This window comes from Empidonax traillii, unplaced genomic scaffold, assembly GCF_003031625.1.
Source record: "Empidonax traillii isolate 1590-97213 ecotype Southwest subspecies unplaced genomic scaffold, ASM303162v1 scaffold65:size4453928, whole genome shotgun sequence".
Classification (NCBI taxonomy): domain Eukaryota; kingdom Metazoa; phylum Chordata; class Aves; order Passeriformes; family Tyrannidae; genus Empidonax; species Empidonax traillii.
The window spans coordinates 454,061-468,461 of record NW_020955258.1 but is presented as its reverse complement, the minus strand read 5'-3'; the positions used below and the strand labels follow the sequence as shown (position 1 = coordinate 468,461).

At 43.9% G+C, this 14,401-nt stretch overlaps 2 protein-coding genes across 2 annotated transcripts in view; one reads left to right on the top strand and one right to left on the bottom strand.

Moving 5' to 3' along the window:
* The window catches only part of CDK15 (cyclin dependent kinase 15), a 37,655-nt gene extending 24,560 nt beyond the window's left edge, over positions 1 to 13,095 (bottom strand). Inside the window, exons 1-8 of the mRNA XM_027880138.1 lie at positions 12,857 to 13,095; positions 11,843 to 11,947; positions 11,596 to 11,693; positions 10,961 to 11,040; positions 7,467 to 7,561; positions 6,632 to 6,694; positions 4,512 to 4,635; positions 3,838 to 3,958 (exon numbers count right to left, since the gene is read on the bottom strand). Of these exons, the coding sequence (XP_027735939.1) occupies positions 3,838 to 3,958; positions 4,512 to 4,635; positions 6,632 to 6,694; positions 7,467 to 7,561; positions 10,961 to 11,040; positions 11,596 to 11,693; positions 11,843 to 11,947; positions 12,857 to 12,976 (806 nt within the window). The 5' untranslated portion in view covers positions 12,977 to 13,095. The remainder of the gene's footprint in view (positions 1 to 3,837; positions 3,959 to 4,511; positions 4,636 to 6,631; positions 6,695 to 7,466; positions 7,562 to 10,960; positions 11,041 to 11,595; positions 11,694 to 11,842; positions 11,948 to 12,856) is intronic.
* ALS2 (alsin Rho guanine nucleotide exchange factor ALS2) overlaps positions 1 to 14,401 on the top strand; it is a 77,929-nt gene that overhangs the window by 25,126 nt on the left and 38,402 nt on the right. The gene's annotated exons all lie outside the window — the stretch shown is intronic.

The window sequence follows — 14,401 nt, the reverse complement described above, 5'->3', positions numbered from 1 at the left end:
ATTTTGCAACCGCAGGGGCTGCTGTAACCTGCTGGTTATATTGCACAAGTTTAGCTGTGTATGGTCAAAGCAATTCAGGTACACTCGATTTGGAGGGAGAAGAGAATCAGCTCTATGGGTTTTTGGAGCAAGTGATCCTGATGTTCACCCACAGTTTGTATTCTGATATCCCAGCTAGAAAGGGGCATTAGACTGGCAACAGCAGGAACTTTTTTTCCTGGGTGCAGCCAGCATTTGCTAAGAATTGCACACGAGTAAAGAGTTCACCAACAGGCAAGCTGTCAGTTTGAGGAGAGGAACAACTTATGGGTTGTTACAAATGTAGCTTCTGGTAGATCTCTCTTTGCATTTCTGGTTTATTCCCATTGGCTCTGGAAGCCTGTAAATCTCAGTGTCTCTAATAAAGACAAAACTATCAGAGCAACCACAACTGCTGGAAAGGAGTTCTTTGTTTCTTGTAGCAAGACTCAGTTGACCAGCTGCCTTTAATGCCTGCTTGATATTGACTCACCAGTGACAATTATGACTGCTTCTATCTGTTTCCAGATGAAATATGATTTTCTTTACAAAGAAGGCCACAGGTAGTTAGAACAACTGACAGGTGTGTATCCCTCTCTTTTCCCAGGTATTTTTGTCTACCTGTCTATAAAGCAGGACTTTGGTAACTGGTAGTAGTCATCATATGAGATTTGCAGTAGAGGCCTTGACTTTCCTTCTGAGATACAGATTTACAGTTACTGCTCTAACAGCATTATGAGGGTCCTTCTGATAACAACGATGATACAAAAGCATTTACTTTTAAATGTTTCTAAATAGTTGGTGTTGTTTCATTTTCCCCTTTTCCTTCTTACCCCTCTGATGTTAATTTCTAAGGTGGCCTTAGCCCTTCCAGTCTATAAGTTTCTTAGAGGGTCTCAGTCCCATAAAGCTCCCTTGGGAAGAAATAGGGCAGAGAGGGATCTTTTGGGAAGAGGTCTAGACATGATGCTAGATATGCACATGAATCAAAACAGTGACAGCTAAAGTAACAGGAGAGGTTATAGGGATACTCAGGAAGTATAAGCAGATCTGGTTCAGACAGCACAGTTGTATCTGTCTGCAGTCCCTGGGGTAGGTGTGAACACTGCACTTACACCTCAGCCTACAGTGCTGCATCACACAGTGGTGAGACATTTTCATCAGGATTAAGATCTAGGATATCTCTGCAGCATCCCAGAGTTCCCTCTCCGTATTTGCTTTGCTTGGTTTTTTTGTTTAGTTTGGTGTTTGTTTTTCTTTTTTTGGCATTAGGAGTTGGCAATTTTATATTTAACCAGAAATATGTCCATTCTCTTGTTCCTCACGGAGCACGGTCTGTACAGTGGAGCCCTTAGCCCATATCTCCCAGTTTGGCATAGAAGGGCAATGTGAACCAGGCTGAGGAGAAAGCAGGTCCATGTTAAATGACTGCATGTGAATTCCTATTCTACGTGAATCTACCTGGGAAGATCCTTGTGATTTTTTTTTCCTGTCTTTTTTTTAAATGAAGATTATACAAGGAAAGCCTGACTGAAAAGCAGACATGTCTTAAGGCACTCCTGATGTTAGCAGCCACTAGTGTGCCATGTGCATAAAGCACTTGGTGTTTTCTAAAAAAAGAAAAAGAAAGTCCTTCTGACATACAGTGTAATCTCCCTGAAATCCCTTAATTGAATCTTCTAAAGTCCTGAAGATATAGTGAGGGAGAAAGGGAGAGAAAAAAGATATAGAGAGATTAAAGCAGCTTTTCTAGTTAGTCTAAGAGTGACTGAGTCTCCTTCTACATCTCTTTCTTCATCTATTCAAGGCCTCATTCACTTCCCATGTGCCTCCCACTGACAGTATTGCTGTTCAAGCACACTATGCATGAATTCCCATAATGTTTTATTTTGTTATAATTGGTTTCTTTAAACCAGGGCTTTGACACCCACTGTCTCATGCCATTACCAAGGGCATTCTGACCTGCCTTCATGTAAATTGCAGCATCCAAAAGACATAGGGTTTTTTTTCCTTTCTCCCCAATAGACAAGTAACATCTGTGTGAATTCACATTATTTCCTAATAGACAAAAATTGAACTTAAATGCAGTGTACATCAAGATAACAAATGACTCTTGTTAGAGGAAGTTACTGAATGGAGCTCACTGAAGTACTCTCTATCCTCTCAGCGTGACATCTTTCTTTAGGGCGAACCCTCTGAATGTTGTTATTATAAGGAGGCGTTATAACAAAGGTGCCTGTAGTGTGAATGTAGTTCAGTGGGATGGAGAGCACTGTGCTGTTGGAGCTGGTCAGAGAGCTGGATGGGAACTTGTATATCACTCCCCTGTTGCTATTCATTACACTAGAGCAGAGTTATGCAGTGGGGATGTTGGTTTTGCATAGGCAGAAATGCTGCACTTTCTGTGTGTAGCCAGCTTGGGACAGTGGTCAACTTTGGGGGAAAAAAACCCAACAGACTTGTGCCTAATACAAAGCCTTCAATCTGCTAGGCAGGCATCTTCCTCAAACTCTGCAGACATTTCTGAGAGACTATCTAGAGGGAAAGATGACAAGTAGTGGGGGACAGAAGACAGGACTCTTTAGACTGGCTTAGCAGCTGGAAGTCATTAGACTTTAGCAGGGTTTTACTCCTTGGACATATCTTTAAGCAATTAAATCAGCAGCAGGCCTAGGGAAGTAAACAACCTGAAAAGTCCCATTTCCCTGGACTTCTCTCCAGACTTAGGCCATTGGAGTGTCTGATAAGCTGCAGAGCTCTGGAAGGAGATACAGCCTGGGAAGACCAGGAACTTTGCTGTTTGTAAACTTAGCCAGCCCTCTTCTTGCACACTCTTCAGCTTGCTGCACTCCCACCCTTTCCCAGGCTTTGACTCTGCACAGCAGTTAAGAAAAGTGCTGGTGGGACAGATACAGACAGAAGATTAACTAGTCTGAAGAAAGGGTGAAGCAGCAATCCATCTACAGATGTAAAAATGTCCAGACTAAGGAAGGTCTCCTGCAGCTTTGTGAGCTGCATGCTGTCCATCAGTAAGTCAGGACTGTGTTGCTGGAAGTGGGCTTGGGCTGGTGCAGAAGTGAGCCAGAAGGCAGATGAACCCTAGGGCACAGCTACACATGCAGGCCAGCCCAAAAGGCCCAATGGGACCCCTGTGAAGCCATCATGTTCTCCTGCTTTCTGCCTGCTCTCAGAGACTCCTCTCCCTTCAGCTCTGCTATCGTGCGACTTGTTTCCTGTGATTCCCAACCACATTTGGATTTTGGGGTAGAGATCATAAGGCAACAGACACAGCCCTTCTTGTGTGTGAAATGCAGGCTGCATCTGAGACATTTTCTTTGAGAAGGACAGTGTATCACAGAAATAATGAAAATGTCAGACACCTTTCTATCTCCAGATCCATCAAGAAACCCTTTAATGCCACATTTTGCTACCAAGGCCAAAGTAACTGATGGTGCAGTTGTGGATCCACTTTTTATTCACAAAGCTATTGCTGTAGAGAGCTACTACTAACTCTGCTGGCTGTAAGTGCATTAAGCCAAGATGTTCTGTTGCAAGACCTGAAAATGCTTCATACATGTTATCAAATGAGATGTACATCTCTCATGAACATTATCAGATGAGGTTTATATCAATCCATAGCTGAGAGGTAGTGACATCATTCCCAAAAACTTCTGTGAACCCAGCACTACAAAAGTCCCCACTGCTCACAGGTGTTAATTCCTCTACTTACAACTGTACCTACTGTAACTTTGGTTGACTTAATTCAGATAAAGATGATTTTTCCCAGGGGACCCCAGATGCTTGGGAATTGGTCAGTACCAGATATCTATATCAGAAGAATAATCTGTAGCTCCAAGCAACACATCAGGAGGACGGTACCAGAGTGTCACCACTTCAGAGGAGTATGTCTGTCTGGGGATGGACTGGGCACGAGCAAGGCCTGCAAAAAAAACAAACAAAAAACTGCTGTGTTAGGACAGTTCTTCTACCTGTACAGTGCATAGATGTCAATAATTGGAAACAGGACATTATTTTATCTTGGATCTTTAAACACAAATAATCCCAATGCAGTTTATAAGCAATTGACAAAGAAAGTGTGTCTGGAATATACCTTTGGGGCAGATCAGATCAAGCAATATGCTGTGTTTTGTAGGGCTTTATAAGCCATCCCAAACCAAAGCCAAGGAAGCCTTTTGGTTCAGCACATTGCTGTGGACTCTACACAATTCATTATTTTCTGAACAGGGAGGGGTTGGTTCTCTGTTGTCTTGAACCAGTTCTATGTGGCAGTAATTGCCCTGACTTCAATGAGGTTAATCCCTGCACCTCTCGGTATAAATACAAGAAAGGCTGGACTGACCACAGAAATAGTTTCTTGAAGTTCAGTAAAAGGTTATGCTTCTGTGCCTTAATTGGCTGTGGAGACAGATCTATATGCATGCTAAAGCTTTGGTCTGAGCAGATATATGAGCAGTATCCAAACTGTGACTCACCGAAGTCGGCTAATTTGAGCTCACCGAGGCAACTGATGAGCAAGTTGTGGGGTTTCAGATCCCGGTGAAGAATGCGTTGTTGGTGGATGTAAGCCAGGCCGCGCAAAAGCTGGAACATGAAGAGCTGGGAAAAGCCAACAAAGGACTGAAATGATTTTGTGTGACTTTGCATTGATATATTAACTCTGAACTTTAGGAGAACCCTGGAACAAAGCAGAGACAAAGCAAGTAAGAAACCAGCAAAAATCCCCCAAATGAGCAGAAAACTGTGGTGGATTATGACCGCCCTACAGCTTTCTGAGGTTTTCAGGGTGGAATATTTGGCCAGGAGGGCAGTTTTACAGTCCCTAAATGCACACTTTGGAAATTTAACTTCTTTTTAGAAACAGACTATTGATTGCAGGAGCAGCTTGCCAAAACACAGACCCAGCTTTCAGAACAGCAGCTACACTTATTTCAGGGTTCAAGACAATGACACACACCCTCAAACAAGACGAAAGCCTAAGGAGCTGAAGCTTTGTCCCTTTGAGTGAGATGGCACCAGCTGAGGGAGCTCTGTGGCTGCTGTACATGCTGTCAGCGGAGCAGGGAACTGACTGACCTGTCAATGGGAACAGTTGCCTTCAAGCTGGCAGAAAACATCAGGACCTGCTTTAGACAGATATAGCAAATAAGACATGATGAATGAAACAAGCAAGCGAGAAAGCAGAAGAAACAGTAAGAAAGCAAGCCAAGAAATAAATATCTAACTCCAACTATCATGGCAATGTAAATAAGCCTGGGGTAAATCAATGTAAATAAGCCTGGTCTGAAGCAAGGTGTGAAGTTGGACAGTGGATAGAAGCAAAACACAGCAAAAGTAATCAGACTTCATCGGAGAAAAAATATTTTTCATCAGAAGTTTTATCTGAAGAGGAGGAAAAACAGTGACACCCATAGGTCATTTTTGTACCAGAAAGGTGTCCCTGTAACATTCTGCACACTTGAATCGTATTCCATAGGAATCACTCAGAGAAAAAATGAACAACATTCACCAGCAAAAATGAAGCAAGCTAGATGACCCTCCTAAAGGAGCAGTAAATAATTTTGCAGTTCAGTTCCTGCTGACAATGAGGATTCCAGACAGGAAAGCAGAGCAGCTGGCTGGTGTTTACTCACAGAAGTGCCAGTGAGTACATATTACAGCCATGTGCTCCATGTGCTTTACGAGCCCGTCTGGTAGCAGAACCCTCGAGATCTGTGCCAAAAATCCAACACTGCATCTTGGATGTATCTGGGCTTTAAGGATGTTTAAAATCTGAGGCCCCGAGAAATTTTATTAGAATTGGTGTTGCTTAACAACTATCTGGAAGAAGATGTGAACAAGGTGGCAACATTTGAAGATGACAGAAGTATTTAGATTAGTTGTGATAAGAAGTGACAGTGAGGAACTTCAGAGAGATCTGACAAAGCCAGATGAATAGGCAGTTTGATAAGATACAAAGTTATTGTTGACAGCTGTAAGATAAATTAACTGAAGCTGCTCAGGAAAAGGACCCAGGCATTCACTGAGGACATCTGCACTGAAACCTTAAGCCAATGTGCAGCAACAATCCTGAAAGTTAATTAAATGTGAAGTTGTATACAAAGGAGAGTAGGAGACTATTATAACATCAATCTGTAAAGTAATGGTACATCTTTGGCTATGTTCAGATCCAGTCAACCAATCCCAAAAGCTGTGGTAGAAACAAAAGGGATTTAAATGACTGCAAATATGAAGATAGTTCCAGATGAGGAGAGAATGAGATTTGAGAGTTTTTAATTAGAGAGATGAATTATGTGTTGTAATGATAAGAGGATACAAATTTGTATAGAGATAGATCTCCTTGCCACAAGATGTCATTGTTCACAAAAGCTGAATGTCCACTTGCAGGCTCAGAAAATGGGAAGAGGGGCTGACTGAATAAAGGCTTGGAGACTGAGAGGGAGGTTGTTACATCTTTACCAAAGGCAGCTCTTCTCCAAAGCTTTTGTCATATATGTAAAAATACATGTAATAGTAAGCAATTTACAGGGACCATACATAGTGGAAAATAAACTTGCTCATGCTTCAAGGAATACTAATCTTCTAAGGAACTCACCATAACATTGCACCAATGGAGCCCTCCAGGATGCTGGCCCATGTACTGTGCTAGATCTGTGTGCTGAACAAAAGAGGAGAACTTAAGGCAAAGCTACTGGTGTAAAATGCTTCTATAAACGGAAAAAACTGCAACCACTACAAAGGTGCCTCTTTACCTTGGTGAGCATCTGATCTGATGCAGCACACAAGGATGTGCTAAAGTGCTGGGTCAAATGAGGGACCTGGCTGATCTGTTATCTCACCCCAGCAGTTTATGACCTGAAGCTGCTAGTTAGCAGAAGTCACACTTGTCCCAGAATTAATCATAAAGCTGCAGTAAGAAGACATAGCTTTTGTATTTTCTTTATAATTTAGTTGTTAGATATTAGCAAAAGCAACAGAAGTAGCAAGACTCATGTGGAGAATTTTATTGGCATCCTGCTCTCCTCATGAGAGCAACGCACAGCTTGGTGATGGTGACCGCTGGGGTCAGTGCCAAGTCTGACCCCAGCTGGGAGGTGAGCTCATATCATTATTTCCTATCCTTGCTGTGGCTCAAGAACAGTACTTTTATTGTGCTGGCAGGGCAGAAACGGAGGTAAATAGTGTCTGCCACCCCAGTGGACACAACACGTGGAATCATTTTTGCATACAGCTGTCGCATATACAGAAAGAAAAGAGTAAGGCTGTGTGGCTCGAAGGCAGGAGATCAAGAAGGAAAATCAATCATGGCACTAAAGGATTACAACTGGTTTCTTTGTAGATGTCTCATAATGCAGTAAATTCATTAAGCGGCCGCTTGCCGGTACTTCCCAGTATGAGCTCCACAGGAAGCAAGAAAAACATCAACTCACCATGTACTCAAAGACAAATGTTAGTGTCTCCTTGGTCTGGATAATGTCATGAAGCAATACAATGTTGGCATGTTTCAAACACTTGAGAAGAGAAGCTGGGAAAACACAAAAGGAAGATCAACTTAACCACTGCTGCTGCTGGAAGTGGAAGGACATAGTGCAGAGAACAAGGCAGTGAAAGTGAAAAACTGGGGAGTAATAGTCCAGATTTGGAAGTTCTGTAAGAAGTGGCAGATCTGAAGAAGGATGGAACAGGACCTTAGAGAAGCAGGCATCAGTGCTCCAGGCTTGGCACGAACCCATCCTTCTCTCAGAGGCGGGATCTTGCCTCTGATAGAAACAGCAGCTCACAGTTCCCAGCTGTCATTAGCTGAGAAGTAACTTCTTCAAGGTAAATGCTGAGAGGCAGGAGCTGGAAGCTCCCAGAGCTAGAATGTAGCAGCCCCCAGCCTGTCACTGAGCTTCTCCCATCCACCTCCTGGAATGTGCCCCTAGCAGGGCCCTTAGGAGAGAATTTTGGAAAAAGTTGAGTTTCTGCCAGTTGCCAGCTTCACAATAACAGGGTGTAAAAGAAATCACTGTATATGTAAGCTGAATTCTGATTTAAAACTGTAAGAACAGAGATTATGGAATTTCTGAGTGAATAGTAACTTATTCATATTTATACAATTTGGCACACTTTTTCGTTCAGCCTAACTGTTCAAAGGCATTATTGCAATTGTGTGTCCCTGGTCTTTAGATCCTGACTTGCCTTTGCCAAGCCTCAGCACATCCAGGGTGGGGTGATGGAGGGGGCAGCCCATGGAAGAGTCTCTGCCTCCATACAGTTCACAGGGCACTGACTTATGCTAAGACAAAAACCAATGCCTTCCGAGCCTTTCAGACATGCCTTAGGTTTGTCATAGTAGAGCAGGCTCCAGCCAGCACACTGTGAAACAGCTCAGCAGAAAGTCTCAAAGATAAAGTCTCAAAGATAGTCTTTACTGGGGAAGAGCTTCATCATTTGCTGCCTTAGATGTCGGGCAGTAGTTGCAGTAGCTCTGAACAGAAGAGGGATGTGGGGAAGAAGAGGAGCTGGGTTTGCTTTATCTGTAGATTCCTGGCACTACGGAAGAATCACACCCAGCTGTTCCCAGACAGCAAACACAAACTGCATAGACAGAAGCCCCAAAGCTCAACAAAACAAGGTGTCACTGACTCCAGATTTTAATTCAGCTTCTGACATGGCAGAATAGCCTCAGAGCTGTTCCAGACTGACCTTTTCCTGCTGATTAAAACCAAATTAGTTTACTGTCAGACCACACAGTCCTACAAATTTCATTCAGATAAGGCCTGGGCGTACAATCTTGTTTCTGCTGAGTTAGCTGAAGCACACAATACAGGGCTTAGGCCAGACGTGGGAGACAGAATGAGTTTTGCTCACAAAAAGCTGGTTTTTTTGTTTTTCAAATGATCTGAAAAAGATATTTGAAGACTTTCATGCTGGCAAAGCAAATTTATACTGGATTAGCACTTTGCCTTTTGTGACCATAACAGCTTCACCTGGCTCTGAAAGCCCTACTGCCAGAGACAGACTGCACAACACAGCCTTGGCCCGAGCCTGTGTCAGTGCTGAGATAACTGAGCAGTCAAGGATGCCTGATTCAGCACAACTACTGGAAAGAGAACGGATTGTAAATTAAGTCTTGCACAGAGCTTAGTGCTTCTGCAGCTAAACTGCCCCTACTGCTTATGCCAGTCCATTTAGCTACCCCCAGTACGTGCACCCAATTGCCAGTGAACCGAGTAAAGATACTCCGGATAGAGCCCGTCAGCTGCAGAAAGGGTCTGTGATACCTCTGTGATACCTCAAAAATCCCATATGACCAGAGCTGTTGCTCCAGAGCAGCAGTACAGAGGGTCTGCAGTACCAGAGAGAATTCAGGCCTCTGGGAACTGCTCCTCACTTGATTGCTTCTACAACCCCCTGCTGGGGTGTCAGGTGCTACTGCCAGAACTGAGCTTTAAGCATTTTGTGTCTGTGGGGCTTCCCGGGGTGAAGCCTCTCTTTGTCAGGGGAGCACATTCCTCCGGGGGAGCAGAGAATGCGCCGCCTTAATAAATCTTGTGCTTTGTTTTTGCTGCTGACTTACATTGTAAATTTGAGGTGTCAGATGCTGCAAAGCTCAGCAGTGCACAAAAGACCTATTTAAAGTAGACCCTTCATAGGATCACCCTTGTTTTCTCCCATAATGAATGAAGTTAAGACTCTCAGCCTGTCCAGTAGAGCATGTTAAAGGGGTGCTGATCTTTAGTGCATCATTAGTTCAACGTAGATAAAACTTTTAGGGCTTGTTTTACTGGTGGGCTACAAGTGTAAACTCAAAGCAAAAGCACCACAGCAAATGAGTGCACAGGAAACTGTAACATAAGCCATTCTGTAAATAGGCATATTTAGGTATCTCTCTGCTCTCACCTAGAGTTGGACTAAGGATTTTGTAAATCTTCTTGTCTCAATTACACTATTATAAACCTGGAGTGGATTCAGTGACCTCTCCTGTTATTCTGGGTTGATTTGTATGAGAGCCCTGTGCTAGGGCTGCTCTGTGAAAACTGGCACATCTGGTCCCTCACTTTCCATCCCCGTGGTGGCAAGATCAACCCTAGTTTTGAACTGCAGTAGGAAGAAAAAAACCAAAACATGTGTGACCTCTTACACTGATAGCTTTCACTAATAGCAGACAACAGGCCAGCACAGAGGTTGCATATTTCTGTGTAAGGAAGAATCCAGATTATGATCCTCTTGGGACTGCACAGCAGATGAAAATAGAAGCCTTTATGAACTTGGTCTGTAGGGATGTGTAAATACATTCAGCCAAAATCAAGCACTTAAGCAAAAGCATTTCTTCCTCAAAGAAATTGAGAAAGTTGCAGACATTTTGCCCAGTGCTCTACAAAGTCAACTGATAGAAAGAATTTCTCACTGGGCTGAAATGAAAGATATTATCAAACACCATTTTTATTGAAAGTATTTCTCTTCAGGCTGGGATCTGTGGCACTCCAGGTATCAGCCAGGAAAGTGGCACAGCTGTGATTACAGCAAGCAGAGATCCTGGTGCAAAGAGCACTTCTGGTCCACAACTGCCCAGTGTAAAAGCAGCAAAAACTGTGTGGTTTCTAGTGGGAGTGAGAAAGCGAACTACAAAGCTGGTGGCAGGCAGGAGGCCCTTACACTGCTAGAAAGGACATGCTCTGGCTGCAGCTGGCACTTTCCTTATCACAAGCATGGATGCATCTGTCACATGGGCATACACCAGAGGTTCCTCCTCTGTGCATCACATGCCTACCCTGCCCAGCACAAAGACCTCCTCCGAGAGGGAAAAGGAAACCAAGAGGTTTGGGAGAAGGACAGCTGGCACACTGAGTAGGCAAGAACGGACCAAGGAAGGCATCGCACAGAGATTTTTCAGGTTAAAACAAATGCTCTTCAAAGATGATGTTCCTCAATGTCTTACCTTCCCGAATGGCTGTAAAGGGCACTCCCTCCTCTGCCTCCAGCCTGATCACCTTCAGTGCCACCAGCTGGCCGTTGATCCTGTCAGGTCACAGTGGAAGGTCACACGAAGCGCCTCAGTGCTTGGCATGACAGCATTAACAGTCTCCTGGGGTGCTCCACACTTACCCAGGCAGAATTTTTAGGAGTCATGCATCCACCCAGACCAAGGGCAGAAAGGAATTACAAACCTCCTCCGTCTTGTCTCTGTGAGCAGCGAGCTGGGAGCCAGCCCATCTGGCTAGAGTAGTGACTGAGTATTGCTAGAGCATGGCTTTGAGCAGTGTTCTCACCCTGCCCTCTCACAGCTTTCCTGCCCCTGTGTGATGGCAGCATGGCCTCACCCCCAATTTTTCCACCATGCAGAGATCTCTCCCTTCAAGGAAAACCTTAACTCCCTCCCTGGCTCAGCCTGACACACTGCTGTGGACCAAAGTGTCTTTGTGGAGACTCCGTGGCTGTAGCGGAGGAGTTCCCTGAAAAATTGGGGTGGGGCTGTACAAATACCCCGGTTAAAGGCAAAGCTGGACTTTTGATTTGCCTTTATATCATGTGAGAGGTGTTTTTACCAGGCACTGAGAAAGCAAAAATGCTCACCTGCTGATCCCCTTGTACACAGTTGCACAGGATCCTTCACACAGCTTCTCTAGATGTACATAGGATGTGGCAGCTCCAAAGGGGATGCCTTGTCTCTGCTTCATGAAGAAATTGGTATGTGTTTTAGATTGCTGGGTAGAACAAGAAGCTACTAGCATTTCATTCAGTAATTAAATACTGATTCATGGCTGGAATAATCATAGGATGGAATATCTCCTGTCTGGCTCTATGGGTGCTGCACACTCACCCATTTGAACCTCTCCACAACGTCCTGCTCCTGGGAAGGATCAGTGTAACTCCAAGGCCTCTGTGTCCGGCACCTCCAACTCTGCAGGGTGTGGAGCTGCGGGGACTGCAGTGAGGATAGAAAAAGAAAAGGTGACAAACTAGGTCACCAGCAAAGCACCATTTTACTGATGGGGTTGTTTTCTTTCTCCTTGGCTGCACTGGCTTAGAGTATTTCACACAATTTTCATGTCTGTCTCCACCAGTCATAAAACTCTAGTACTGTTTCCCACCTCTGTCTGTAAGGGAAGCAACTGTCTGTGTATTCCTGTGTTGGTAAATGGAAGCACTCACTCAGAACTCACAAACTGAGCTGCAGAGGACTCTTCTACTGGTATCATTCTAAATGTGTCTTATTCCCCCTTACCCTTGATTTATTCATCTCTAGATAACAAGCTGTTAGGGCAGGGACTAAAAACCAAGTGCAGGAGTGCAATTTTAGGAAGTTTACATTTAGGCATTCTTTTCCTCCTTACCCCCCCCCACCCCTTGCCCCCTTTCTTGCCATTGTATAATTTACAGAGCCCGTTAATTTGGCCCATAAAGCATAACAGTGCCATACCCTACACAGCTATAAAAAAGGTAGTAATGAATGGCAGGCGGGCTGCAAGCTCTTCCTGAGCAGCTATGTTGAATGGCTATCTGCATTATAATTTGACTCATATACAACGCAGGATTTGTAATCCATGGCATGCTGCCTCCTCCAGAGCTGTAGGTTGTTGGCTCCCTCCCTGTTTTACAATCCCTCATTGGCACAGAGCTTGCTGGAGTGCAATCTGCTCTCCCTGTTCATCACAACAAAGGCATTTATTGTCATCTGAGATCTGGATTCTTTCAGTAGCTTCACAAGCCTGAAGCTGCGAAGTTTGATGCTCTCTGGTTAGAAGCAAATGTGACTATTTTGCAGTTCCACAAGTGGAAGAACCCAGGCTTAAGCTATCTCAATGCAGAAGTATCCTGGTGTGATAATAAATACCTCTGCTGTAGTCGCTGTGTCCGTATGCTGAAGGCCTTGGGAATGCTGGGAGCCCCTTCTCTCTGAACAGCAGCTGCAGCATCCTGGTCTGACAGCACTTACACACAGCATGTCTCCCATGTTGTCCTGTTTCAATTAAAATGTCTCTCTTTTTTCTCCCTTGCTCCTCCTCATCCCTCTGTGTAATAACAGTTCATATGACCCGCATGAGGTCTCTGCCTCAAGTAGTCTTGTGATTTCTGCAGTTTCTCTTTGAAAGTCCAAATTCACCACTACCACTGGAGTAGCTCCATCGATTTCAGCCTTCCAAAAATAGCCAACATTTTTTTCATACCTAAAGCTGAAGAATTAAGCAGTGAAACCAAACTTTCTGCTCGTACACATTTCTTTAGTTAAGCAACTCTCCATGTAATATGTTGGAGGATGAAGTGATTGGTCTCACCCAGAAACAGACTTTGACTTCCCTCCAGGCCTATAGTAGTCACTATTCTAGGCTTCAGGCCTTAGCCACTGGGCTCTAAGTTGAGCTCTCTGAGCAGTGTGGCTGAGCTGTCCTTTCTGCAGGATCTGCACAGTGACCGTCCTTGCTTTGGCATTTACGTCAGCATGGGAACCTGTCTGCCCCCATAGTCTAGGGGATGCCAGGAGCTGACAGAAAATAGTCTTGTCCACATGTCAAAATAGCCAGAGCAAATTGATTAATCCAACCCAAAATAGGTTTCATCAATTATGTACTGAGCAAGGAACACACAGTGGACTTACCCTGGATGTGGACAGACAAAAGTCCCCTTCTTCCAGTCTCCCATGAGTAGGACTCACTGTGCAGCTTCCTGGGACTAACACCCAACCCACACAGAGAAAATGCTGACAAGGGTGAGGGAGTAGCCATCATAATGTGGTATTTTTATGGTCACCCCTTAGGTCCTTCAGTTTTCATTGGAATGCATCATGTGAAACCTTCCGTTGCTTCAATGTTTTGATGTCTAAGAATAACACTCTTTCCTTGAGCAAAAGGATTTTTTAAAAGGAAAAATGTCCTGGGAAGGCAGGAACAGTTTCTGTATCTTGTTGCAGCCAAATAGCAGCCTTTGCGTGGCTAGAAGAACATATCTGGAAGGCTTGATCGCTTTCATGTAATTTTCTTTTGCACTCCTCAGTTAGCCATAATAGCTATCATCATGACTTTGGTCTTCTCTTTATTTTCCACATAATCTTTGAGCCATCAGAATACAGCAGGAATTTGGATGTGCTGTCTGGGGATAAGAAAGATTGTCTAGATGCAACATACTCAGTAACAAACTGGTTGTGCAAGCATCTGCACAAAGACTCTTACTCTGGAAAACATTTTTTTATTGTTATGACCAAATAATACTTGCATTTTAATGAAATGGAGAGATAAATGCACAAAACCCAAGCAACATCAAATACCCATATTAATTAATATGAAGATTATAAATTTTAATGTTGGGTACATTTTGTGTCAGGGAATAGAGGGGAAATACTCTGCTATGAAGACAAGTCATCCAACTTTTGCCAGTTAGCAAG